Source organism: Carcharhinus amblyrhynchos, chromosome 6 (assembly GCF_965287045.1).
Source record: "Carcharhinus amblyrhynchos chromosome 6, sCarAmb.v2.hapA, whole genome shotgun sequence".
NCBI classification, from domain to species: Eukaryota; Metazoa; Chordata; class Chondrichthyes; order Carcharhiniformes; family Carcharhinidae; genus Carcharhinus; species Carcharhinus amblyrhynchos.
In genome coordinates this window covers 67,827,206-67,854,181 of record NC_137329.1, presented here as the reverse complement: position 1 = coordinate 67,854,181, position 26,976 = coordinate 67,827,206, and the positions used below count along the sequence as shown (strand labels likewise).

General features: G+C 48.8%; 1 protein-coding gene across 1 annotated transcript in view; it reads left to right on the top strand.

Moving 5' to 3' along the window:
- LOC145344350 (ubl carboxyl-terminal hydrolase 18-like) overlaps positions 1-26,976 on the top strand; it is a 108,049-nt gene that overhangs the window by 26,118 nt on the left and 54,955 nt on the right. The window contains exons 6-8 of the mRNA XM_080191479.1: positions 1,226-1,369; positions 8,167-8,262; positions 10,343-10,519. Coding sequence (XP_080047605.1) covers positions 1,226-1,369; positions 8,167-8,262; positions 10,343-10,519 — 417 coding nt within the window. The remainder of the gene's footprint in view (positions 1-1,225; positions 1,370-8,166; positions 8,263-10,342; positions 10,520-26,976) is intronic.

Here is a 26,976-nt window from a genome sequence, read left to right as displayed (position 1 = left end):
TCTCCATCACAAAAGGCTATAGATACCAAATCACTGAATATAGTTACGATGGAAATAAGTAGATTTTGAGATTCTGAAGGTGTCAAGATGTATGGAGAGAGAACAGGAGCGATAGGGGATCAGCTATGATTAGATTGAATGGTGAAGCAGGCTCGAAGGACCAAATGGGCGACTTCTGCTCCTATTTTCGATGTTTCTAGGTAAGGGCTTGCCAGATGAAGGCACTGCCAGAAGGCAGCATTTCATGTTGTTATTCCGTCAATATTTAGTCTTCCCCTTGTCCTTCTCCACTCCCCGATCCCTCCAAGCACTGATAATTCTGTCCTTGTTTGTTCTTGATACACTTCATATTGTTACACTTGTTGAAGAGATATTTAATATTATGATACAATCATTGCGTATTCTTCACACTATTAGTTCTCATGGACACGCTTGATCATAGTTTGGGTGTGTCATCATCAGATTGGTGCTTGCATTGTGTAGGTGTATTCCTTACAATTATGCTGCACTATTGTGATATTTATTCTTCACATTGTTAAACTTGATTTCACATTCGTAGTCTGTCAGCACACATTTTCACACTACTTCCTAAAGTGCACTGCTAATTACTTTTCATTTTGTACTTTTACATTTCTTTTACTTCAGACAGTGCGTATGTACTCTTGTTATTCCTGACATGTGCACTCTTTCCTTTTCACCTTGTTGCCCTGTCATGTGTACGCTTAACTCTTCACCTTGTTATTCCTGACAGTGTGTACTCTTCACTCTTCACCTTGTTATTCCAGACAGTGTGTACTCTTCACTCTTCACGTTGTTGCCCTGTCATGTGCACGGTTCACTCTTCACCTTGTTATTCCTGACAGTGTGTACTCTTCACTCTTCATCTTGTTGTTCCTGCCGTGTGCACTCTTCACTCTTCACCTTATTATTCCTGACAGTGTGTACTCTTCACTCTTCACCTTGTTATTCCTGACAGTGTGTACTCTTCACTCTTCACCTTGTTGTTCCTGATAGTGTGTACTCTTCACTCTTCATCTTGTTGTTCCTGCCGTCTGCACTTTTTACTCTTCACCTTGTTGTTCCTGATAGTGTGTACTCTTCATTCTTCAACTTGTTATTCTTGATGTGTGCAATCTTCACTCTTCACCTTGTTGTCTTCAGTTCATTAATTTTTCATAGATTTTTGGTAGAAAATTAATTTGTTTTACTCTTACCTATTTGACAGGCCAAAGAGCTGAAAGAATTATTCGAGATCAAAATGGAGCAGTTTGTGAGTTGTCACTGTGGTGAAGTGACTGTGAAAGACACTAGTTTATTGATCCTCCCTTTGCCAATGCAAAAGTCCAGGCATGGTGGACATTTTATGCTGGTAGGTGGAACGTATCATATTCCTTTTGTAACTGAAATAAGTATAGAGACCCAGAACAATCTGTGGTAAGTAGTCTGTTTGGTCTATGCATCAGACTTCTCACCTTAAGTAAAATAGATAAGGAGGGATGAAATCCACTGAAGGGTCAATTGTGTAGAAGCATTGTGAGGCAGCATCAAATAGAAGCACAGAAAGCTGCATTATATTTTGTCAGTTTGCAAACCCAGAAGCCACATTTAGGCTGGGTATGCCTTATCTAGAGTAATGGAACATTCACCAGACTTGTTTTGGGATGTTGGGACTGTCTTATGAAGAGAGATTGGGTAAACTGGGCCTGTATTCAGCAGAGTTTTGAAGAATGAGAGGTGATCCCATTGAAACCTACAAAAATACAAGAAATGGAAAGGTAGATGCTGGTAAGATCTTTCCCTTGATTGGGGAGTCTGGAACCAGGGAACATAATTGGGGCGGCACGGTGGTCCAGTTGCCTCACAGCTCCCTCACAGCTCCAGGGAACCAGGTTTGATTCCTGGCTTGGGTCACTGTCTGTATGGAGTTTGCACGTTAGTGTCTGGGGGACTAGCTAGGCTAAATGCATGGACTTATTGGGATAGGGCCTGGCTGGGATTGTCGGTGCAGACTTGATGGGCTGAATTGCCTCCATCTGCACCGTTGGCTTTCTGTAATTCTATGAATTTCAAAATAAGGGACCGAGATGAGGAGAAATTTCTTTACTCAGAGCACGGTGAATCTTTAGAATTCTCTACCCTCAAAGCTCAGTCATTGAGAACATTTAGGGCAGAGATTGATAGGTTTCTGATTAAAGGAGTATGGGGATAATGGGTGTAAAAGGCATTGAAGTGTCTGATCAGCCATGATCGTATTGAATGGTGGAGCAGGCTCGATGGGCTGAATGTCGTATTCCTGTTCCTATATTCCTATAAGAGGTCCTTAGTAAGTGAGCTACGTTCATTAAAATCTGGTTCCAAAACCTCAAAAACAAAACTTGCAAAAAAAACTTTAGATATACAAAATACTTAAAAGGTTAGAACAGTTAGAACAGAACCCCAAAGTCAACAACAAAAACAGAAAGTCATAGAAAAACTCTTGAGTCATCATAGAATTCCTGCAGAAGAAGGCCACTCGACCCATTGAGTTGGCACTGACTCTCAGAGCATTCCACCCTGTTTTATTCTCGTAACTCCATGCATGTACCCTACTAATTCCCATAACCTGCACATCTTGGAGCACTGAGGGGCAATCTGGCATGGCCAATTCACCTAACCTGCACATCTTTGGACTGTGGGAGAAAACGTTAACACTGTCTCTGCATTATTTTGCTTTATTATCCTAAAGCCAACATATTGCTTTGAAAATGTTTCTGTTGGGGATCCCATGGGGTAACCATAAACTAACATAACCAAATTTATTGAATAACAGCCAAATGAAGAAATTACCAACAGGATTCCACTTTTTGTAGTATTTACTTTAACTTGAAAATTACACATGAATTAACAGGCAACTGATTATTCAAATAAAAATAACTTTTTAAATACTTGATACAGAGATATGTCTTATGCAACCACAAGCAATTGCATCATTCTCTGCATAGATGTGGCACTGCATAGGTCTACAGTTTTACAACATCTTCTTTATTGATGCTGGGTCAGTTGGAAGTCCTATCCAACAACAACTGGCACCTCTGTGTCGCAGGTATGATTATTACCAGTTACACAAATGTCTACAAACTCTTCTTTCTCCCTCAGCTCACACCAGTCTCAGTGGTGTAGCTTTGAAAAGTTCCTTTTCAATCTACGAACTGAGAACACCCCAGTTCATGATTTGGACATTTCTGGGATAAACCGCAGCTCTTTAGCATATCCAAGCCTTCAAGATTCTAAATCTTTTTAGCCAGCTTGCACATACCTCCAAGAACGCCTGTTACTGACACAGCCAAAACTGACAATTTCCTAGGAGTGATTTTCTTCTCCCCAGAAATTACCTGTGTCTTTCTTTCTATTGCGGACTGATTTCTCTGTGAGTCCTCCCAGTCACCCTGACAGCCTCTCTCTTTCCCAGTCACCCTGACGGCCTATAGCTCTCCCTCACCCTATAGCTCTCCTACTCATCATGACACCCTGTAGCTCTCCCCATCACCCTGTCAGCCTCTAGCTTTCTGGAAGACAGATCAGTAATTAAGCAAGGTCCATTTTCTGCCACTCCCCAACCTCCTGATATATATTCCTGGTGTGGCGTGAGAATCACAGAGTTACAAGATGATAATCCCAGGATGGGTGGGGTTACAGACCGGGTGTTTATACCAGGTGGGAAGGGGGTTACACTCCAGTGCTTTTTCTGGGGGAAGGGGTTACATTGCGGTCTTTATTCCAGGTGTGGGAGGGCGCTACAGGCCAGTGTTTATTTCTGGGGAGGGGGTTACAGGCCAGTGTTTATTTCTGGGGAGGGGGTTACAGGCCAGTGTTTATTCTGGGTGGGGAGAGAGTTACAGGCTGGTGTTTATTCTGGGTGGGAAGGGGGTTACAGGCCAATGTTTATTCTGGGGCACGAGGTTACAGCTTGACGTCCATGCTAGGGAAATTGTTGGAGAGGATTCTTAGAGATAGGGTATATGCACATTTAGAACGGAATGATCCCATTAGCAATAGACAGCATGGTTTTGTACAACATATAGAACATTACAGCGCAGAACAGGCCCTTCGGCCCACAATGTTGCGCCGACCAATTAAGAGAAAAGCAATGACCCTCTAACCTAAACCAATCCCTTTCCATCCATAAACCTATCCACGGACCTCTTAAACGCCCCCAAACTAGGAGCATCTACAACTGCAGCAGGCAGGGCATTCCATTCCCTCACCACCCTCTGGGTAAAGAACCTACCTCTGACATCCGTCCTATAACTACCACCCCTTAATTTAAAGCTATGCCCCCTCGTGCTAGCTTTCTCCATCCGAGGAAAAAGGCTATCACTGTCCACCCTATCTAAACCTCTAATCATCTTGTATGTTTCAATAAGGTCTCCTCTTAGCCGCCTTCTTTCCAACGAAAACAACCCCAAATCCCTCAGTCTCTCCTCATAGGACCTTCTCTCCATACCAGGCAACATCCTGGTAAACCTCCTCTGCACCCTCTCCAATGCCTCCACATCCTTCCTATAATGTGGGGACCAGAACTGTACACAATACTCCAAGTGCGGCCGCACCAGAGTTTTGTACAGTTGCAACATGACGTTGCGGCTCCTAAATTCAATCCCCCTACCAATAAACGCCAAGACACCGTATGCCTTCCTAACAACCTTATCGACTTGATTTCCAACTTTCAGGGATCTATGCACAGATACACCTAGATCCCTCTGTTCGTCAACACTATTCAGAGTCCTACCATTAGCCCAATACTCTACACATCTGTTATTCCTGCCAAAGTGAATTACCTCACACTTTTCCGCATTAAACTCCATCTGCCACCTCTCGGCCCAGCTCTGCAACTTGTCCAAGTCTCTCTGTAAACTATGATACCCCTCTTCACTATCTACCACTCCTCTGACTTTGGTGTCATCAGCAAATTTACTAACCCATCCTTCTATACCCTCATCCAGATCATTTATAAAAATTACAAACAGCAGTGGCCCCAAAACAGATCCCTGAGGCACACCACTTGTAACCGAACTCCATGACGAATACTTTCCATCAACCACCACCCTCTGTCTCCTATCTGCTAGCCAATTCCTGATCCAATTAACTAAATCACCCTCAATCCCATACATCTGCATTTTCTGCAGAAGCCTTCCATGGTGAACCTTATCAAACGCCTTACTAAAGTCCATATATACCACGGAATGGTTACAGGCGGTGTTTATTCTGGGTGGGTGGGGAATGGTTACAGGCGTGTTTATTCTGGGTGGGGAACGGTTACAGGCAGTGTTTATTCTGGGTGGGTGGGGAATGGTTACAGGCGGTGTTTATTCTGGGTGGGTGGGGAATGGTTATAGGCGTGTTTATTCTGGGTGGGGAATGGTTACAGGCAGTGTAACCCCCATCCACCTCTTTGGTCACTTTTTCAAAAAACTCAATAAGGTTAGTAAGGCATGACCTACCCTTCACAAAACTGTGCTGACTATCTCCAATCAACTCATTACTCTCTAAATAACTATAAATCCTATCCCTAATAATTTTTTCTAATACTTTGCCCACAACAGAAGTAAGACTCACCGGTCTGTAATTCCCGGGGAAGTCTCTATTCCCCTTCTTAAACAGTGGGACAACATTCGCTATCCTCCAGTCTTCTGGCACTATACCTGTGACCAAGGACGACCTGAAGATCAGAGCCAGAGGCTCTGCAATCGCCTCTCTTGCCTCCCAGAGAATCCTAGGGTAAATCCCATCCGGCCCAGGAGACTTATCTATTTTCAAACCCTCAAGAATATCTAGCACATCCTCCTTATCAACTGCAATACTATCCAGTTTACAACCCTGTAACCCAGTGTTCTCCACAACTACATTTACGTCTCCCTGCGTGAATACCAAAGAGAAACGGAGGTCATGCCTCACAAATTTGGTTGAGTTTTTTGAGGAAGTGACAAAAACGATTGATGAGGGAAGGGCCATGGATGTCGTCTATATGGATTTTAGTAAAGCGTTTGACAAGGTCCCTCATGGCAGGCTGGTGCAAAAGGTTAAATTTCACGGGATTAAAGGTGAGCTAGCTAGATGGGTGGAGAACTGTCTTGGCCATAGAAGACAGAGGGTAGCAGTGGAGAGGTTTTTTCTGGTTGGAGGTCTGTGACCTGTCTGTGTCCGCAGGGCTCTGTACTGGGACCTCTGCTGTTTGTGATATATACAAATGATTTGGAAGAAGATGTAGCTGGTGTGATCAGTAAGTTTGCGGACACTACAAAGATTGCTGGAGCTGCGGATAGTGATGAACATTGTCAGAGAATACAGCAGGATATAGATAGACTGGAAAATTGGGCAGAGAAATGGCAGATAGAATTTAATCCAGATAAATGCGAAGTGATGCATTTCAGTAGATCTAATGTAGGGGGGAGCCATACACTAAATGGCAAAACCATCAGGAGTACAGACACACAGAGGGACCTGGGTGTGTAAATCCACAGATCCTTAAAGATAGCAGCACAGGAGAAGAGAAAAACTTGGACGGGTTCATGGATGAGAGGGATGTGGAGGGATATGGTCCAAGTGCAGGATAGCGGGACTAAGCAAAAAATGGTTCAGCATAGACGAGAAGGGCCAAAAGGCCTGTTTCTGAGCTGTAATTTTCTATGGCTCTAGATTATAGACTGGTGTTTATTCAGGGTGGGGAGTAGTTACAGATCGGTGTTTTTTTGGGTGTAAGTGGGTTATAGGTGGTATTTATTCAAGGCGCAGAGTGCTTACAGGCAGTGTTTATTCTGGGTGAGGAGTGGGCTACAGGCGGTATTTATTCTGGGTGGGGAGTGCGTTATTGAGGACTGGAGTTTATTCAGGGTGGAGAATGGTTACAGGCGGTGTTTATTCTGGGTGGGGAATGGTTACAGGCGGTGTTTATTCTGGGTGGGGAATGGTTACAGGCGGTGTTTATTCTGGGTGGGGAATGGTTACAGGCGGTGTTTATTCTGGGTGGGGAATGGTTACAGGCGGTGTTTATTCTGGGTGGGGAATGGTTACAGGCGTGTTTATTCTGGGTGGGTGGGGAATGGTTACAGGCGTGTTTATTCTGGGTGGGGAACGGTTACAGGCAGTGTTTATTCTGGGTGGGGAATGGTTACAGGCGGTGTTTATTCTGGGTGGGTGGGGAATGGTTACAGGCGTGTTTATTCTGGGTGGGGAATGGTTACAGGCGGTGTTTATTCTGGGTGGGGAATGGTTACAGGCGGTGTTTATTCTGGGTGGGTGGGGAATGGTTACAGGCGGTGTTTATTCTGGGTGGGGAACGGTTACAGGCAGTGTTTATTCTGGGTGGGTGGGGAATGGTTACAGGCGTGTTTATTCTGGGTGGGGAACGGTTACAGGCAGTGTTTATTCTGGGTGGGTGGGGAATGGTTACAGGCGTGTTTATTCTGGGTGGGGAATGGTTACAGGTGGTGTTTATTTTGGGTGGGTGGGGAATGGTTACAGGCGGTGTTTATTCTGGGTGGGTGGGGAATGGTTACAGGCGTGTTTATTCTGGGTGGGGAATGGTTACAGGCGGTGTTTATTCTGGGTGGGGAATGGTTACAGACATGTTTATTCTGGATGGGGAATGGTTACAGGCGGTGTTTATTCTCGGGGGGGAGTGGGTTATAGGTGGTGTGTACTCTGGGTGGGGAGTGGGTTGTAGGTGGTGTTTATTCTGGGTGGGGAGTGGGTTATAGGTGGTGTGTATTCTGGGTGGGGAGTGGGTTATAGGTGGTGTTTATTCTGGGTGGGGAGTGGGTTATAGGTGGTGTGTACTCTGGGTGGGGAGTGGGTTGTAGGTGGTGTTTATTCTGGGTGGGGAGTGGGTTATACGTGGTGTTTATTCTGGGTGGGGAGTGGGTTATAGATGGTGTTTATTCTGGGTGGGGAGTGGGTTGTAGGTGGTGTTTATTCTGGGTGGGGAGTGCGTTAGTGAGGACTGGTGTTTATTCTGGGTGGGGAATGGTTACAGGCGGTGTTTATTCTGGGTGGGGGTGGGTTATAGGCTGGTGTTTATTCCTGGTGGGAGGGGAGGGGGTTTGGTAGTAAGGATATTGTTGATTCAGGAGAATGGAGCCATTATAGCCATGTGAGTTTTGATGGTTTCTGCTCTTTGCCTTTTCACAGGAAGATGTCTTGCAAGACTTTTTCAAACCCCAGGAACTTTCAAGGAACAACCAGTGCTTGTGCCCTTCTTGTGCAAGGAGAACGCCTGCAAAGCTGGTACATCAACAATTTGCATTTATATAGCACCTTTAATACTGTAAAGTATTGCTGGAAGATTGGAAAGCGGCTAATGTTACGCCGTTGTTTAAGAAGGGTGCCAGGCAAAAGGCAGGGAATTATAGGCCGGTTAGTTTAACGTCTGTTGTAGGTAAAATGTTAGAATCCGTGATCAAGGAGAAAATAGCGAGGCATCTTGAGGAGAATTGTTTGATAGAGCAGACGCAGCACGGTTTCGTTAAGGGGAAGTCGTGTCTGACAAATTTATTGGAGTTCTATGAGGATGTGTCTAGGGCGGTGGATAGAGGAGAGCCGGTGGATGTGGTGTTTCTTGATTTTCAGAAGGCGTTTGATAAGGTACCTCACAAGAGGTTATTGCAGAAGGTAAGGGGGCATGGAGTTGGGGGTAGGGTGTTAGCGTGGATAGAGGATTGGCTGTCAAATAGGAGGCAGAGAGTGGGGGTCAACGGGTGCTATTCGGATTGGCGGTTGGTGACTTGTGGGGTGCCCCAGGGGTCGGTGCTGGGGCCTCAGCTATTTACCATTTATATAGATGATCTGGAGGAGGGAACCGAGTGTATGGTGTCGAAATTTGCTGATGACACCAAGATTGGTGGAACGGCAAATTGTGCAGAGGGTGTGGAGAGTCTGCAGAAGGATCTAGTTAGGCTGGGCGAATGGGCCAGGAACTGGCAAATGGAATTTAATGTTGGCAAGTGTGAAGTTGTCCACTTTGGTAGGAATAATGGTAGGAAGGACTATTACTTACGTGTTGAAAAACTGCAGCATGCGACGGTGCAGAGGGACCCCGGGGTCCTTGTGCATGAGTCACAAAAACCCAGCCTGCAGGTGCAGCAGGTGGTCAGGAAGGCGAATGGGATGCTGGCCTTCATAGCAAGGGGGATTGAATATAAAAGTAGGGAGGTCTTGCTGCAACTGTACAGGGCACTGGTGAGGCCGCAGCTGGAGTACTGTGTGTAGTTTTGGTCGCCGCACCTGCGCAAGGATATTTTGGCCTTGGAGGGAGTGCAGAGGAGGTTCATTAGGCTGATGCCGGAGTTGAGGGGGTTGAGCTATGAGGAGAGGCTGAATAAACTAGGCTTGTACTCGTTAGAGTTTAGAAGAATGAGGGGAGATCTCATTGAGACATATAAGATGATGAATGGGATGGGTAGGATAGAGGTGGAGAGGCTCTTCCCGCTCAAAAAAGACAGTAGGACTAGGGGGCACAGCCTCAAGATAAAGGGGGGGCGGTTTAGAACGGAGTTGAGGAGGAACTTCTTCACTCAAAGGGTGGTGAATCTCTGGAATTCTCTGCCCGTTGAAGTGGTGGAGGCTGCCTCGCTAAATATTTTTAAGACGCGGGTTGATGGGTTTTTGATAAGAGAGGGGATTAAGGGTTATGGGGAGAGGGCAGGAATGTGGAACTGAGCCACGACAGATCAGCCATGATCTTATTGAATGGCGGGGCAGGCTCGAAGGGCTAGATGGCCTACTCCTGCTCCTATTTCTTATGTTCTTATGTTCTTATTCCAATGTAGTGCTCAGGAGCATGAGAAAACAACACATAACACTGAGCCAAAGAGAGAATCGTCTGGTCTCATGAGCAGGCAATTGTCACAGAACTAGATTTCAACGTGTATCTGGAAGGAGGGAAGTGAGGTGGAAGGATTAAGATGTTTAGGGAGAGAATTCCAGAGGATGGGAATCAGGCAGCTGAAGGCTCAGCCACCAGTGGTGGAGTGATTAAAATCAAAGCTGCTTAAGAAGGAGTGCAGCTATGACAGAGTGATGAGGGGCGGGAGGTGATTGCAGAGATAAGGACTGGCAAGGCCATGGGGGAAATTGAAAACCACCATGTCTCCTGTCAGTACAAGATGGCCACCCATCCTATCTGTGAATGCACAGCGGGTACCATCAATCGCACTCTCTCACTCCGCTACCTCAGAGAGGAATGTTTGAAAAGGGTTAATGGTAGCAAACTGCATGCTTCTTTACAGTAATCCCTGTTTAATGCTACTGATAGGAGCTGAACCCTTCTCCCATGCACAATCGTAATCTTTGCCTTTGATCTTTCTAGAGTTTCAGGCTTGTCTCAGTTCCTGAGATTCTGAACCTGCATCTGAATCGATTTTGTACTTCATTCTCACCTTACGGTTACACCAAAAAAATCGATACCTCATTGAGATTTCCTGAAAATCTGAATCTCAGCGAGCTTCCAATTTCAGAAAAGGCACAGAAGTGTGAAAATGGCCAGGTAAGCTGGAACACCTGACCAGGTGTATGACAGACTACTTCAGCAGAATATGCATTCACCACCTGGCCAGGTGAGTGGGTTATAGGTGGTGTTTATTCTGGGTGGTGAGTGGGTTATAGGTGGTGTTAATTCTGGGTGGGGAGTGGGTTATAGGTGGTGTTAATTCTGGGTGGGGAGTGGGTTATAGGTGGTGTTAATTCTGGGTGGGGAGTGGGTTATAGGTGGTGTTTATTCTGGGTGGGGAGTGGGTTATAGGTGGTGTTAATTCTGGGTGGGGAGTGGGTTATAGGCAGTGTTTATTCTGGGTGGGGAGTGGGTTATAGGTGGTGTGTATTCTGGGTGGGCAGTGGGTTATAGGTGGTGTGTATTCTGGGTGGGGAGTGGGTTATAGGTGGTGTGTATTCTGAGTGGGGAGTGGGTTATAGGTGGTGTTAATTCTGGGTGGGGAGTGGGTTATAGGTGGTGTTAATTCTGGGTGGGGAGTGGGTTATAGGTGGTGTGTATTCTGAGTGGGGAGTGGGTTATAGGTGGTGTTAATTCTGGGTGGGGAGTGGGTTATAGGTGGTGTGTATTCTGGGTGGGCAGTGGGTTATAGGTGGTGTTAATTCTGGGTGGGGAGTGGGTTATAGGTGGTGTTAATTCTGGGTGGGGAGTGGGTTATAGGTGGTGTGTATTCTGGGTGGGCAGTGGGTTATAGGTGGTGTTAATTCTGGGTGGGGAGTGGGTTATAGGTGGTGTTAATTCTGGGTGGGGAGTGGGTTATAGGTGGTGTTAATTCTGGGTGGGGAGTGGGTTATAGGCAGTGTTTATTCTGGGTGGGGAGTGGGTTATAGGTGGTGTGTACACTGGGTGGGGAGTGGGTTATAGGTGGTGTTTATTCTGGGTGGGGAGTGGGTTATAGGTGGTGTTTATTCAGGGTGGGGAGTGGGTTATAGGTGGTGTTTATTCTGGGTGAGGAGTGGGTTATAGGTGGTGATTATTCTGGGTGGGGAGTGGGTTATAGGTGGTGTTAATTCTGGGTGGGGAGTGGGTTATAGGTGGTGTTAATTCTGGGTGGGGAGTGGGTTATAGGTGGTGTGTATTCTGGGTGGGGAGTGGGTTATAGTTGGTGTGTATTCTGGGTGGGCAGTGGGTTATAGGTGGTGTGTATTCTGGGTGGGGAGTGGGTTATAGGTGGTGTGTATTCTGAGTGGGGAGTGGGTTATAGGTGGTGTTAATTCTGGGTGGGGAGTGGGTTATAGGTGGTGTTAATTCTGGGTGGGGAGTGGGTTATAGGTGGTGTGTATTCTGGGTGGGGAGTGGGTTATAGGTGGTGTGTATTCTGGGTGGGCAGTGGGTTATAGGTGGTGTGTATTCTGGGTGGGGAGTGGGTTATAGGTGGTGTGTATTCTGAGTGGGGAGTGGGTTATAGGTGGTGTTAATTCTGGGTGGGGAGTGGGTTATAGGTGGTGTTTATTCTGGGTGGGGAGTGGGTTGCAGGTGGTGTTTATTTGGGTGGGGAGTGGGTTATAGGTGGTGTTTATTCTGGGTGGGGAGTGGGTTATAGGTGGTGTGTATTCTGGGTGGGGAGAGGGTTGCAGGTGGTGTTTATTCTGGGTGGGGAGTGGGTTATAGGCGGTGTTTATTCTGGGTGGGGAGTGGGTTATAGGTGGTGTGTACTCTGGGTGGGGAGTGGGTTATAGGTGGTGTGTATTCTGGGTGGGGAGTGGGTTATAGGTGGTGTGTACTCTGGGTGGGGAGTGGGTTATAGGTGGTGTTTATTCTGGGTGGGGAGTGGGTTATAGGTGGTGTGTATTCTGGGTGGCCAGTGGGTTATAGGTGGTGTGTACTCTGGGTGGGGAGTGGGTTATAGGTGGTGTTTATTCTGGGTGGGCAGTGGGTTATAGGTGGTGTTTATTCTGGGTGGGGAGTGGGTTATAGGTGGTGTGTATTTTGAGTGGGGAGTGGGTTATACGTGGTGTGCATTCTGAGTGGGGAGTGGGTAAGAGGTGGTGTTTATTCTGGGTGGGCAGTGGGTTATAGGTGGTGTTTATTCTGAGTGGGGAGTGGGTTATAGTTGGTGTTTATTCTGGGTGGGGAGTGGGTTATAGGTGGTGTTTATTCTGGGTGGGGAGTGGGTTATAGGCGATGTTTATTCTGAGTGGGGAGTGGGTTATAGGTGGTGTTTATTCTGGGTGGGGAGTGGGTTATAGGTGGTGTTTACTCTGGGTGGGGAGTGGGTATAGGTGGTGTTTATTCTGGGTGGGGAGGGGGTTTTAGGTGGTGTGTACTCTGGGTGGGGAGTGGGTTATAGGTGGTGTTTATTCTGGTTGGGCAGTGGGTTATAGGTGGTGTTTATTCTGGGTGTGGAGTGGGTTATAGGCGGTGTTTATTCTGGGTGGGGAGTGGGTTATAGGTGGTGTGTATTCTGGGTGGGGAGTGGGTTATAGGTGGTGTTTATTCTGGGTGGGGGTGGGTTATAGGTGGTGTTTATTCTGGGTGGGGGGTGGGTTATAGGCGGTGTTTATTCTGGGTGGGGAGTGGGTTATAGGTGGTGTTTATTCTGGGTGGGGAGTGGGTTCTAGGCGGTGTTTATTCTGGGTGGGGAGTGGGTTATAGGTGGTGTTTATTCTGGGTGGGGAGTGGGTTATAGGCGGTGTTTATTCTGGGTGGGGAGTGGGTTATAGGTGGTGTTTATTCTGGGTGGGGAGTGGGTTATAGGCGGTGTTTATTCTGGGTGGGGAGTGGGTTATAGGTGGTGTTTATTCTGGGTGGGGAGTGGGTTATAGATGGTGTTTATTCTGGGTGGGGAGTGGGTTATAGATGGTGTTTATTCTGGGTGGGGAGTGGGTTATAGGTGGTGTGTATTCTATGGGGGGAGTGGGTTATAGGCGGTGTTAATTCTGGGTGGGGAGTGGGTTATAGATGGTGTTTATTCTGGGTGGGGAGTGGGTTATAGGTGGTGTGTATTCTGGGTGGGGAGTTGGTTATAGGTGGTGTGTATTCTGGGTGGGGAGTGGGTTATAGGTGGTGTTTATTCTGGGTGGGGAGTGGGTTATAGGTGGTGTTTATTCTGGGTGGGGAGTGGGTTATAGGTGCTGTTTATTCTGGGTGGGGAGTGGGTTATAGGTGGTGTTTATTCTGGGTGGGGAGTGGGTTATAGGTGGTGTATATTGTATGTGGGGAGTGGGTTATAGGTGGTGTGTATTCTGGGTGGGGAGTGGGTTATAGGCGGTGTTTATTCTGGGTGGGGAGTGGGTTATAGGTGGTGTTTATTCTGGGTGGGGAGTGGGTTATAGGTGGTGTTTATTCTGGGTGGGAAGTGGGTTATAGGCGGTGTTTATTCTGGGTGGGGAGTGGGTTATAGGTGGTGTGTATTTTGAGTGGGGAGTGGGTTATACGTGGTGTGCATTCTGAGTGGGGAGTGGGTAAGAGGTGGTGTTTATTCTGGGTGGGCAGTGGGTTATAGGTGGTGTTTATTCTGAGTGGGGAGTGGGTTATAGTTGGTGTTTATTCTGGGTGGGGAGTGGGTTATAGGTGGTGTTTATTCTGGGTGGGGAGTGGGTTATAGGCGATGTTTATTCTGAGTGGGGAGTGGGTTATAGGTGGTGTTTATTCTGGGTGGGGGTGGGTTATAGGTGGTGTTTATTCTGGGTGGGGAGTGGGTTATAGGTGGTGTTTATTCTGGGTGGGGAGTGGGTTATAGGTGGTGTTTATTCTGGGTGGGGAGTGGGTTATAGGCGGTGTTTATTCTGGGTGGGGAGTGGGTTATAGGTGGTGTTTATTCTGGGTGGGGAGTGGGTTATAGGTGGTGTTTATTCTGGGTGGGGAGTGGGTTATAGGTGGTGTGTATTCTGGGTGGGGAGTGGGTTATAGGCGGTATTTATTCTGGGTAGGGAGTGGGTTATAGGCGGTGTTTATTCTGGGTGGGGAGTGGGTTATAGGTGTTGTTTATTCTGGGTGGGGAGTGGGTTATAGGTGGTGTGTATTCTGGGTGGGGAGTGGGTTATAGGCGGTGTTTATTCTGGGTGGGGAGTGGGTAATAGGTGGTGTTTATTCTGGGTGGAGAGTGGGTTATAGGTGGTGTGTATTCTGGGTGGGGAGTGGGTTATAGGTGGTGTTTATTCTGGGTGGGGAGTGGGTTATAGGCAGTGTTTATTCTGGGTGGGGAGTGGGTTATAGGTGGTGTGTATTCTGGGTGGGGAGTGGGTTATAGGTGGTGTTTATTCTGGGTGGGGAGTGGGTTATAGGCGGTGTTTATTCTGGGTGGGGAGTGGGTTATAGGCGGTGTTTATTCTGGGTGGGGAGTGGGTTATAGGTGGTGTTTATCTCAGGTGGGCAGTGGGTTATAGGTGGTGTTTATTCTGGGTGGGGAGTGGGTTATAGGTGGTGTATATTCTATGTGGGGAGTGGGTTATAGGTGGTGTGTATTCTGGGTGGGGAGTGGGTTATAGGTGGTGTTTATTCTGGGTGGGGAGTGGGTTATAGGTGGTGTTTATTCTGGGTGGGGAGTGGGTTATAGGTGGTGTTTATTCTGGGTGGGAAGTGGGTTATAGGCGGTGTTTATTCTGGGTGGGGAGTGGGTTATAGGTGGTGTGTATTTTGAGTGGGGAGTGGGTTATACGTGGTGTGTATTCTGAGTGGGGAGTGGGTAAGAGGTGGTGTTTATTCTGGGTGGGCAGTGGGTTATAGGTGGTGTTTATTCTCAGTGGGGAGTGGGTTATAGGTGGTGTTTGTTCTGGGTGGGGAGTGGGTTATAGGTGGTGTTTATTCTGGGTGGGGAGTGGGTTATAGGCGATGTTTATTCTGGGTGGGGAGTGGGTTATAGGTGGTGTTTATTCTGGGTGGGGAGTGGGTTATACGCGGTGTTTATTCTGGGTGGGGAGTGGGTTATAGGTGGTGTTTATTCTGGGTGGGGAGTGGGTTATAGGTGGTGTTTATTCTGGGTGGGGAGTGGGTTATAGGTGGTGTGTATTCTGGGTGGGGAGTGGGTTATAGGCGGTATTTATTCTGGGTAGGGAGTGGGTTATAGGTGGTGTTTATTCTGGGTGGGGAGTGGGTTATAGGTGGTGTATATTCTGGGTGGGGAGTGGGTTATAGGTGGTGTGTATTCTGGGTGGGGAGTGGGTTATAGGCGGTGTTTATTCTGGGTGGGGAGTGGGTTATAGGTGGTGTTTATTCTGGGTGGGGAGTGGGTTATAGGAGGTGTGTATTCTGGGTGGGGAGTGGGTTATAGGTGGTGTTTATTCTGGGTGGGGAGTGGGTTATAGGCAGTGTTTATTCTGGGTGGGGAGTGGGTTATAGGTGGTGTGTATTCTGGGTGGGGAGTGGGTTATAGGTGGTGTTTATTCTGGGTGGGGAGTGGGTTATAGGCGGTGTTTATTCTGGGTGGGGAGTGGGTTATAGGCGGTGTTTATTCTGGGTGGGGAGTGGGTTATAGGTGGTGTTTATCTCGGGTGGGCAGTGGGTTATAGGTGGTGTTTATTCTGGGTGGGGAGTGGGTTATAGGTGGTGTTTATTCTGGGTGGGGAGTGGGTTATAGGTGGTGTTTATTCTGGGTGGGGAGTGGGTTGCAGGTGGTGTTTATTTGGGTGGGGAGTGGGTTATAGGTGGTGTTTATTCTGGGTGGGGAGTGGGTTATAGGTGGTGTGTATTCTGGGTGGGGAGAGGGTTGCAGGTGGTGTTTATTCTGGGTGGGGAGTGGGTTATAGGCGGTGTTTATTCTGGGTGGGGAGTGGGTTATAGGTGGTGTGTACTCTGGGTGGGGAGTGGGTTATAGGTGGTGTGTATTCTGGGTGGGGAGTGGGTTATAGGTGGTGTGTACTCTGGGTGGGGAGTGGGTTATAGGTGGTGTTTATTCTGGGTGGGGAGTGGGTTATAGGTGGTGTGTATTCTGGGTGGCCAGTGGGTTATAGGTGGTGTGTACTCTGGGTGGGGAGTGGGTTATAGGTGGTGTTTATTCTGGGTGGGCAGTGGGTTATAGGTGGTGTTTATTCTGGGTGGGGAGTGGGTTATAGGTGGTGTGTATTTTGAGTGGGGAGTGGGTTATACGTGGTGTGCATTCTGAGTGGGGAGTGGGTAAGAGGTGGTGTTTATTCTGGGTGGGCAGTGGGTTATAGGTGGTGTTTATTCTGAGTGGGGAGTGGGTTATAGTTGGTGTTTATTCTGGGTGGGGAGTGGGTTATAGGTGGTGTTTATTCTGGGTGGGGAGTGGGTTATAGGCGATGTTTATTCTGAGTGGGGAGTGGGTTATAGGTGGTGTTTATTCTGGGTGGGGGTGGGTTATAGGTGGTGTTTATTCTGGGTGGGGAGTGGGTTATAGGTGGTGTTTATTCTGGGTGGGGAGTGGGTTATAGGTGGTGTTTATTCTGGGTGGGGAGTGGGTTATAGGCGGTGTTTATTCTGGGTGGGGAGTGGGTTATAGGTGGTGTTTATTCTGGGTGGGGAGTGGGTTATAGGTGGTGTTTATTCTGGGTGGGGAGTGGGTTATAGGTGGTGTGTATTCTGGGTGGGGAGTGGGTTATAGGCGGTATTTATTCTGGGTAGGGAGTGGGTTATAGGCGGTGTTTATTCTGGGTGGGGAGTGGGTTATAGGTGTTGTTTATTCTGGGTGGGGAGTGGGTTATAGGTGGTGTGTATTCTGGGTGGGGAGTGGGTTATAGGCGGTGTTTATTCTGGGTGGGGAGTGGGTTATAGGTGGTGTTTATTCTGGGTGGGGAGTGGGTTATAGGTGGTGTGTATTCTGGGTGGGGAGTGGGTTATAGGTGGTGTTTATTCTGGGTGGGGAGTGGGTTATAGGCAGTGTTTATTCTGGGTGGGGAGTGGGTTATAGGTGGTGTGTATTCTGGGTGGGGAGTGGGTTATAGGTGGTGTTTATTCTGGGTAGGGAGTGGGTTATAGGCGGTGTTTATTCTGGGTGGGGAGTGGGTTATAGGCGGTGTTTATTCTGGGTGGGGAGTGGGTTATAGGTGGTGTTTATCTCAGGTGGGCAGTGGGTTATAGGTGGTGTTTATTCTGGGTGGGGAGTGGGTTATAGGTGGTGTTTATTCTGGGTGGGGAGTGGGTTATAGGTGGTGTTTATTCTGGGTGGGGAGTGGGTTGCAGGTGGTGTTTATTCTGGGTGGGGAGTGGGTTATAGGTGGTGTTTATTCTGGGTGGGGAGTGGGCTATAGGTGGTGTGTATTCTGGGTGGGGAGTGGGTTATAGGTGGTGTTTATTCTGGGTGGGGAGTGGGTTATAGGTGGTGTTTATTCTGGGTGGGGAGTGGGTTATAGGTGCTGTTTATTCTGGGTGGGGAGTGGGTTATAGGTGGTGTTTATTCTGGGTGGGGAGTGGGTTATAGGTGGTGTATATTCTATGTGGGGAGTGGGTTATAGGTGGTGTGTATTCTGGGTGGGGAGTGGGTTATAGGTGGTGTTTATTCTGGGTGGGGAGTGGGTTATAGGTGGTGTTTATTCTGGGTGGGGAGTGGGTTATAGGCGATGTTTATTCTGAGTGGGGAGTGGGTTATAGGTGGTGTTTATTCTGGGTGGGGGTGGGTTATAGGTGGTGTTTATTCTGGGTGGGGAGTGGGTTATAGGTGGTGTTTATTCTGGGTGGGGAGTGGGTTATAGGTGGTGTTTATTCTGGGTGGGGAGTGGGTTATAGGTGGTGTTTATTCTAGGTGGGGAGTGGGTTATAGGCGGTGTTTATTCTGGGTGGGGAGTGGGTTATAGGTGGTGTTTATTCTGGGTGGGGAGTGGGTTATAGGTGGTGTTTATTCTGGGTGGGGAGTGGGTTATAGGTGGTGTGTATTCTGGGTGGGGAGTGGGTTATAGGCGGTATTTATTCTGGGTAGGGAGTGGGTTATAGGCGGTGTTTATTCTGGGTGGGGAGTGGGTTATAGGTGGTGTTTATTCTGGGTGGGGAGTGGGTTATAGGTGGTGTGTATTCTGGGTGGGGAGTGGGTTATAGGCGGTGTTTATTCTGGGTGGGGAGTGGGTTATAGGTGGTGTTTATTCTGGGTGGGGAGTGGGTTATAGGTGGTGTGTATTCTGGGTGGGGAGTGGCTTATAGGTGGTGTTTATTCTGGGTGGGGAGTGGGTTATAGGCAGTGTTTATTCTGGGTGGGGAGTGGGTTATAGGTGGTGTGTATTCTGGGTGGGGAGTGGGTTATAGGTGGTGTTTATTCTGGGTGGGGAGTGGGTTATAGGCGGTGTTTATTCTGGGTGGGGAGTGGGTTATAGGCGGTGTTTATTCTGGGTGGGGAGTGGGTTATAGGTGGTGTTTATCTCGGGTGGGCAGTGGGTTATAGGTGGTGTTTATTCTGGGTGGGGAGTGGGTTATAGGTGGTGTTTATTCTGGGTGGGGAGTGGGTTATAGGTGGTGTTTATTCTGGGTGGGGAGTGGGTTGCAGGTGGTGTTTATTTGGGTGGGGAGTGGGTTATAGGTGGTGTTTATTCTGGGTGGGGAGTGGGTTATAGGTGGTGTGTATTCTGGGTGGGGAGTGGGTTGCAGGTGGTGTTTATTCTGGGTGGGGAGTGGGTTATAGGCGGTGTTTATTCTGGGTGGGGAGTGGGTTATAGGTGGTGTGTACTCTGGGTGGGGAGTGGGTTATAGGTGGTGTGTATTCTGGGTGGGGAGTGGGTTATAGGTGGTGTGTACTCTGGGTGGGGAGTGGGTTATAGGTGGTGTTTATTCTGGGTGGGGAGTGGGTTATAGGTGGTGTGTATTCTGGGTGGCCAGTGGGTTATAGGTGGTGTGTACTCTGGGTGGGGAGTGGGTTATAGGTGGTGTTTATTCTGGGTGGGCAGTGGGTTATAGGTGGTGTTTATTCTGGGTGGGGAGTGGGTTATAGGTGGTGTTTATTCCGGGTGGGGAATGGGTTATAGGTGGTGTGTATTCTGGGTGGGGAGTGGGTTATAGGCGGTATTTATTCTGGGTAGGGAGTGGGTTATAGGCGGTGTTTATTCTGGGTGGGGAGTGGGTTATAGGTGTTGTTTATTCTGGGTGGGGAGTGGGTTATAGGTGGTGTGTATTCTGGGTGGGGAGTGGGTTATAGGCGGTGTTTATTCTGGGTGGGGAGTGGGTTATAGGTGGTGTTTATTCTGGGTGGGGAGTGGGTTATAGGCGGTGTTTATTCTGGGTGGGGAGTGGGTTATAGGCGGTGTTTATTCTGGGTGGGGAGTGGGTTATAGGTGGTGTTTATCTCAGGTGGGCAGTGGGTTATAGGTGGTGTTTATTCTGGGTGGGGAGTGGGTTATAGGTGGTGTTTATTCCGGGTGGGGAGTGGGTTATAGGTGGTGTTTATTCTGGGTGGGGAGTGGGTTGCAGGTGGTGTTTATTCTGGGTGGGGAGTGGGTTATAGGTGGTGTTTATTCTGGGTGGGGAGTGGGTTATAGGTGGTGTGTATTCTGGGTGGGGAGTGGGTTATAGGTGGTGTTTATTCTGGGTGGGGAGTGGGTTATAGGTGGTGTTTATTCTGGGTGGGGAGTGGGTTATAGGTGCTGTTTATTCTGGGTGGGGAGTGGGTTATAGGTGGTGTTTATTCTGGGTGGGGAGTGGGTTATAGGTGGTGTATATTCTATGTGGGGAGTGGGTTATAGGTGGTGTGTATTCTGGGTGGGGAGTGGGTTATAGGTGGTGTTTATTCTGGGTGGGGAGTGGGTTATAGGTGGTGTTTATTCTGGGTGGGGAGTGGGTTATAGGTGGTGTTTATTCTGGGTGGGAAGTGGGTTATAGGCGGTGTTTATTCTGGGTGGGGAGTGGGTTATAGGTGGTGTGTATTTTGAGTGGGGAGTGGGTTATACGTGGTGTGTATTCTGAGTGGGGAGTGGGTAAGAGGTGGTGTTTATTCTGGGTGGGCAGTGGGTTATAGGTGGTGTTTATTCTGGGTGGGGAGTGGGTTATAGGCGGTGTTTATTCTGGGTGGGGAGTGGGTTATAGGCGGTGTTTATTCTGGGTGGGGAGTGGGTTATAGGTGGTGTTTATCTCGGGTGGGCAGTGGGTTATAGGTGGTGTTTATTCTGGGTGGGGAGTGGGTTATAGGTGGTGTTTATTCTGGGTGGGGAGTGGGTTATAGGTGGTGTTTATTCTGGGTGGGGAGTGGGTTGCAGGTGGTGTTTATTTGGGTGGGGAGTGGGTTATAGGTGGTGTTTATTCTGGGTGGGGAGTGGGTTATAGGTGGTGTGTATTCTGGGTGGGGAGAGGGTTGCAGGTGGTGTTTATTCTGGGTGGGGAGTGGGTTATAGGCGGTGTTTATTCTGGGTGGGGAGTGGGTTATAGGTGGTGTGTACTCTGGGTGGGGAGTGGGTTATAGGTGGTGTGTATTCTGGGTGGGGAGTGGCTTATAGGTGGTGTGTACTCTGGGTGGGGAGTGGGTTATAGGTGGTGTTTATTCTGGGTGGGGAGTGGGTTATAGGTGGTGTGTATTCTGGGTGGCCAGTGGGTTATAGGTGGTGTGTACTCTGGGTGGGGAGTGGGTTATAGGTGGTGTTTATTCTGGGTGGGCAGTGGGTTATAGGTGGTGTTTATTCTGGGTGGGGAGTGGGTTATAGGTGGTGTGTATTTTGAGTGGGGAGTGGGTTATACGTGGTGTGCATTCTGAGTGGGGAGTGGGTAAGAGGTGGTGTTTATTCTGGGTGGGCAGTGGGTTATAGGTGGTGTTTATTCTGAGTGGGGAGTGGGTTATAGTTGGTGTTTATTCTGGGTGGGGAGTGGGTTATAGGTGGTGTTTATTCTGGTTGGGGAGTGGGTTATAGGCGATGTTTATTCTGAGTGGGGAGTGGGTTATAGGTGGTGTTTATTCTGGGTGGGGGTGGGTTATAGGTGGTGTTTATTCTGGGTGGGGAGTGGGTTATAGGTGGTGTTTATTCTGGGTGGGGAGTGGGTTATAGGTGGTGTTTATTCTGGGTGGGGAGTGGGTTATAGGCGGTGTTTATTCTGGGTGGGGAGTGGGTTATAGGTGGTGTTTATTCTGGGTGGGGAGTGGGTTATAGGTGGTGTTTATTCTGGGTGGGGAGTGGGTTATAGGTGGTGTGTATTCTGGGTGGGGAGTGGGTTATAGGCGGTATTTATTCTGGGTAGGGAGTGGGTTATAGGCGGTGTTTATTCTGGGTGGGGAGTGGGTTATAGGTGTTGTTTATTCTGGGTGGGGAGTGGGTTATAGGTGGTGTGTATTCTGGGTGGGGAGCGGGTTATAGGCGGTGTTTATTCTGGGTGGGGAGTGGGTTATAGGTGGTGTTTATTCTGGGTGGGGAGTGGGTTATAGGTGGTGTGTATTCTGGGTGGGGAGTGGGTTATAGGTGGTGTTTATTCTGGGTGGGGAGTGGGTTATAGGCAGTGTTTATTCTGGGTGGGGAGTGGGTTATAGGTGGTGTGTATTCTGGGTGGGGAGTGGGTTATAGGTGGTGTTTATTCTGGGTGGGGAGTGGGTTATAGGCGGTGTTTATTCTGGGTGGGGAGTGGGTTATAGGCGGTGTTTATTCTGGGTGGGGAGTGGGTTATAGGTGGTGTTTATCTCAGGTGGGCAGTGGGTTATAGGTGGTGTTTATTCTGGGTGGGGAGTGGGTTATAGGTGGTGTTTATTCTGGGTGGGGAGTGGGTTATAGGTGGTGTTTATTCTGGGTGGGGAGTGGGTTGCAGGTGGTGTTTATTCTGGGTGGGGAGTGGGTTATAGGTGGTGTTTATTCTGGGTGGGGAGTGGGTTATAGGTGGTGTGTATTCTGGGTGGGGAGTGGGTTATAGGTGGTGTTTATTCTGGGTGGGGAGTGGGTTATAGGTGGTGTTTATTCTGGGTGGGGAGTGGGTTATAGGTGGTGTTTATTCTGGGTGGGGAGTGGGTTATAGGTGGTGTTTATTCTGGGTGGGGAGTGGGTTATAGGTGGTGTATATTCTATGTGGGGAGTGGGTTATAGGTGGTGTGTATTCTGGGTGGGGAGTGGGTTATAGGTGGTGTTTATTCTGGGTGGGGAGTGGGTTATAGGTGGTGTTTATTCTGGGTTGGGAGTGGGTTATAGGTGGTGTTTATTCTGGGTGGGAAGTGGGTTATAGGCGGTGTTTATTCTGGGTGGGGAGTGGGTTATAGGTGGTGTGTATTTTGAGTGGGGAGTGGGTTATACGTGGTGTGTATTCTGAGTGGGGAGTGGGTAAGAGGTGGTGTTTATTCTGGGTGGGCAGTGGGTTATAGGTGGTGTTTATTCTCAGTGGGGAGTGGGTTATAGGTGGTGTTTGTTCTGGGTGGGGAGTGGGTTATAGGTGGTGTTTATTCTGGGTGGGGAGTGGGTTATAGGCGATGTTTATTCTGAGTGGGGAGTGGGTTATAGGTGGTGATTATTCTGGGTGGGGGTGGGTTATAGGTGGTGTTTATTCTGGGTGGGGAGTGGGTTATAGGTGGTGTTTATTCTGGGTGGGGAGTGGGTTATAGGTGGTGTTTATTCTGGGTGGGGAGTGGGTTATAGGTGGTGTTTATTCTGGGTGGGGAGTGGGTTATAGGCGGTGTTTATTCTGGGTGGGGAGTGGGTTATAGGTGGTGTTTATTCTGGGTGGGGAGTGGGTTATAGGTGGTGTTTATTCTGGGTGGGGAGTGGGTTATAGGTGGTGTGTATTCTGGGTGGGGAGTGGGTTATAGGCGGTATTTATTCTGGGTAGGGAGTGGGTTATAGGCGGTGTTTATTCTGGGTGGGGAGTGGGTTATAGGTGGTGTTTATTCTGGGTAGGGAGTGGGTTATAGGTGGTGTGTATTCTGGGTGGGGAGTGGGTTATAGGCGGTGTTTATTCTGGGTGGGGAGTGGGTTATAGGTGGTGTTTATTCTGGGTGGGGAGTGGGTTATAGGTGGTGTGTATTCTGGGTGGGGAGTGGCTGAGAGGTGGTGTATATTGTATGTGGGGAGTGGGTTATAGGTGGTGTGTATTCTGGGTGGGGAGTGGGTTATAGGCGGTGTTTATTCTGGGTGGGGAGTGGGTTATAGGTGGTGTTTATTCTGGGTGGGGAGTGGGTTATAGGTGGTGTTTATTCTGGGTGGGAAGTGGGTTATAGGCGGTGTTTATTCTGGGTGGGGAGTGGGTTATAGGTGGTGTGTATTTTGAGTGGGGAGTGGGTTATACGTGGTGTGCATTCTGAGTGGGGAGTGGGTAAGAGGTGGTGTTTATTCTGGGTGGGCAGTGGGTTATAGGTGGTGTTTATTCTGAGTGGGGAGTGGGTTATAGTTGGTGTTTATTCTGGGTGGGGAGTGGGTTATAGGTGGTGTTTATTCTGGGTGGGGAGTGGGTTATAGGCGATGTTTATTCTGAGTGGGGAGTGGGTTATAGGTGGTGTTTATTCTGGGTGGGGGTGGGTTATAGGTGGTGTTTATTCTGGGTGGGGAGTGGGTTATAGGTGGTGTTTATTCTGGGTGGGGAGTGGGTTATAGGTGGTGTTTATTCTGGGTGGGGAGTGGGTTATAGGCGGTGTTTATTCTGGGTGGGGAGGGGGTTATAGGTGGTGTTTATTCTGGGTGGGGAGTGGGTTATAGGTGGTGTTTATTCTGGGTGGGGAGTGGGTTATAGGTGGTGTGTATTCTGGGTGGGGAGTGGGTTATAGGCGGTATTTATTCTGGGTAGGGAGTGGGTTATAGGCGGTGTTTATTCTGGGTGGGGAGTGGGTTATAGGTGTTGTTTATTCTGGGTGGGGAGTGGGTTATAGGTGGTGTGTATTCTGGGTGGGGAGTGGGTTATAGGCGGTGTTTATTCTGGGTGGGGAGTGGGTTATAGGTGGTGTTTATTCTGGGTGGGGAGTGGGTTATAGGTGGTGTGTATTCTGGGTGGGGAGTGGGTTATAGGTGGTGTTTATTCTGGGTGGGGAGTGGGTTATAGGCAGTGTTTATTCTGGGTGGGGAGTGGGTTATAGGTGGTGTGTATTCTGGGTGGGGAGTGGGTTATAGGTGGTGTTTATTCTGGGTGGGGAGTGGGTTATAGGCGGTGTTTATTCTGGGTGGGGAGTGGGTTATAGGCGGTGTTTATTCTGGGTGGGGAGTGGGTTATAGGTGGTGTTTATCTCAGGTGGGCAGTGGGTTATAGGTGGTGTTTATTCTGGGTGGGGAGTGGGTTATAGGTGGTGTATATTCTATGTGGGGAGTGGGTTATAGGTGGTGTGTATTCTGGGTGGGGAGTGGGTTATAGGTGGTGTTTATTCTGGGTGGGGAGTGGGTTATAGGTGGTGTTTATTCTGGGTGGGGAGTGGGTTATAGGTGGTGTTTATTCTGGGTGGGAAGTGGGTTATAGGCGGTGTTTATTCTGGGTGGGGAGTGGGTTATAGGTGGTGTGTATTTTGAGTGGGGAGTGGGTTATACGTGGTGTGTATTCTGAGTGGGGAGTGGGTAAGAGGTGGTGTTTATTCTGGGTGGGCAGTGGGTTATAGGTGGTGTTTATTCTCAGTGGGGAGTGGGTTATAGGTGGTGTTTTTTCTGGGTGGGGAGTGGGTTATAGGTGGTGTTTATTCTGGGTGGGGAGTGGGTTATAGGCGATGTTTATTCTGGGTGGGGAGTGGGTTATAGGTGGTGTTTATTCTGGGTGGGGAGTGGGTTATAGGCGGTGTTTATTCTGGGTGGGGAGTGGGTTATAGGTGGTGTTTATTCTGGGTGGGGAGTGGGTTATAGGTGGTGTTTATTCTGGGTGGGGAGTGGGTTATAGGTGGTGTGTATTCTGGGTGGGGAGTGGGTTATAGGCGGTATTTATTCTGGGTAGGGAGTGGGTTATAGGCGGTGTTTATTCTGGGTGGGGAGTGGGTTATAGGTGGTGTTTATTCTGGGTGGGGAGTGGGTTATAGGTGGTGTGTATTCTGGGTGGGGAGTGGGTTATAGGCGGTGTTTATTCTGGGTGGGGAGTGGGTTATAGGTCGTGTTTATTCTGGGTGGGGAGTGGGTTATAGGTGGTGTGTATTCTGGGTGGGGAGTGGGTTATAGGTGGTGTTTATTCTGGGTGGGGAGTGGGTTATAGGCAGTGTTTATTCTGGGTGGGGAGTGGGTTATAGGTGGTGTGTATTCTGGGTGGGGAGTGGGTTATAGGTGGTGTTTATTCTGGGTGGGGAGTGGGTTATAGGCGGTGTTTATTCTGGGTGGGGAGTGGGTTATAGGCGGTGTTTATTCTGGGTGGGGAGTGGGTTATAGGTGGTGTTTATCTCGGGTGGGCAGTGGGTTATAGGTGGTGTTTATTCTGGGTGGGGAGTGGGTTATAGGTGGTGTTTATTCTGGGTGGGGAGTGGGTTATAGGTGGTGTTTATTCTGGGTGGGGAGTGGGTTGCAGGTGGTGTTTATTTGGGTGGGGAGTGGGTTATAGGTGGTGTTTATTCTGGGTGGGGAGTGGGTTATAGGTGGTGTGTATTCTGGGTGGGGAGAGGGTTGCAGGTGGTGTTTATTCTGGGTGGGGAGTGGGTTATAGGCGGTGTTTATTCTGGGTGGGGAGTGGGTTATAGGTGGTGTGTACTCTGGGTGGGGAGTGGGTTATAGGTGGTGTTTATTCTGGGTGGGGAGTGGGTTATAGGTGGTGTGTATTCTGGGTGGCCAGTGGGTTATAGGTGGTGTGTACTCTGGGTGGGGAGTGGGTTATAGGTGGTGTTTATTCTGGGTGGGCAGTGGGTTATAGGTGGTGTTTATTCTGGGTGGGGAGTGGGTTATAGGTGGTGTGTATTTTGAGTGGGGAGTGGGTTATACGTGGTGTGCATTCTGAGTGGGGAGTGGGTAAGAGGTGGTGTTTATTCTGGGTGGGCAGTGGGTTATAGGTGGTGTTTATTCTGAGTGGGGAGTGGGTTATAGTTGGTGTTTATTCTGGGTGGGGAGTGGGTTATAGGTGGTGTTTATTCTGGGTGGGGAGTGGGTTATAGGCGATGTTTATTCTGAGTGGGGAGTGGGTTATAGGTGGTGTTTATTCTGGGTGGGGGTGGGTTATAGGTGGTGTTTATTCTGGGTGGGGAGTGGGTTATAGGTGGTGTTTATTCTGGGTGGGGAGTGGGTTATAGGTGGTGTTTATTCTGGGTGGGGAGTGGGTTATAGGTGGTGTGTATTCTGGGTGGGGAGTGGGTTATAGGCGGTATTTATTCTGGGTAGGGAGTGGGTTATAGGCGGTGTTTATTCTGGGTGGGGAGTGGGTTATAGGTGTTGTTTATTCTGGGTGGGGAGTGGGTTATAGGTGGTGTGTATTCTGGGTGGGGAGTGGGTTATAGGCGGTGTTTATTCTGGGTGGGGAGTGGGTTATAGGTGGTGTTTATTCTGGGTGGGGAGTGGGTTATAGGTGGTGTGTATTCTGGGTGGGGAGTGGGTTATAGGTGGTGTTTATTCTGGGTGGGGAGTGGGTTATAGGCAGTGTTTATTCTGGGTGGGGAGTGGGTTATAGGTGGTGTGTATTCTGGGTGGGGAGTGGGTTATAGGTGGTGTTTATTCTGGGTGGGGAGTGGGTTATAGGCGGTGTTTATTCTGGGTGGGGAGTGGGTTATAGGCGGTGTTTATTCTGGGTGGGGAGTGGGTTAT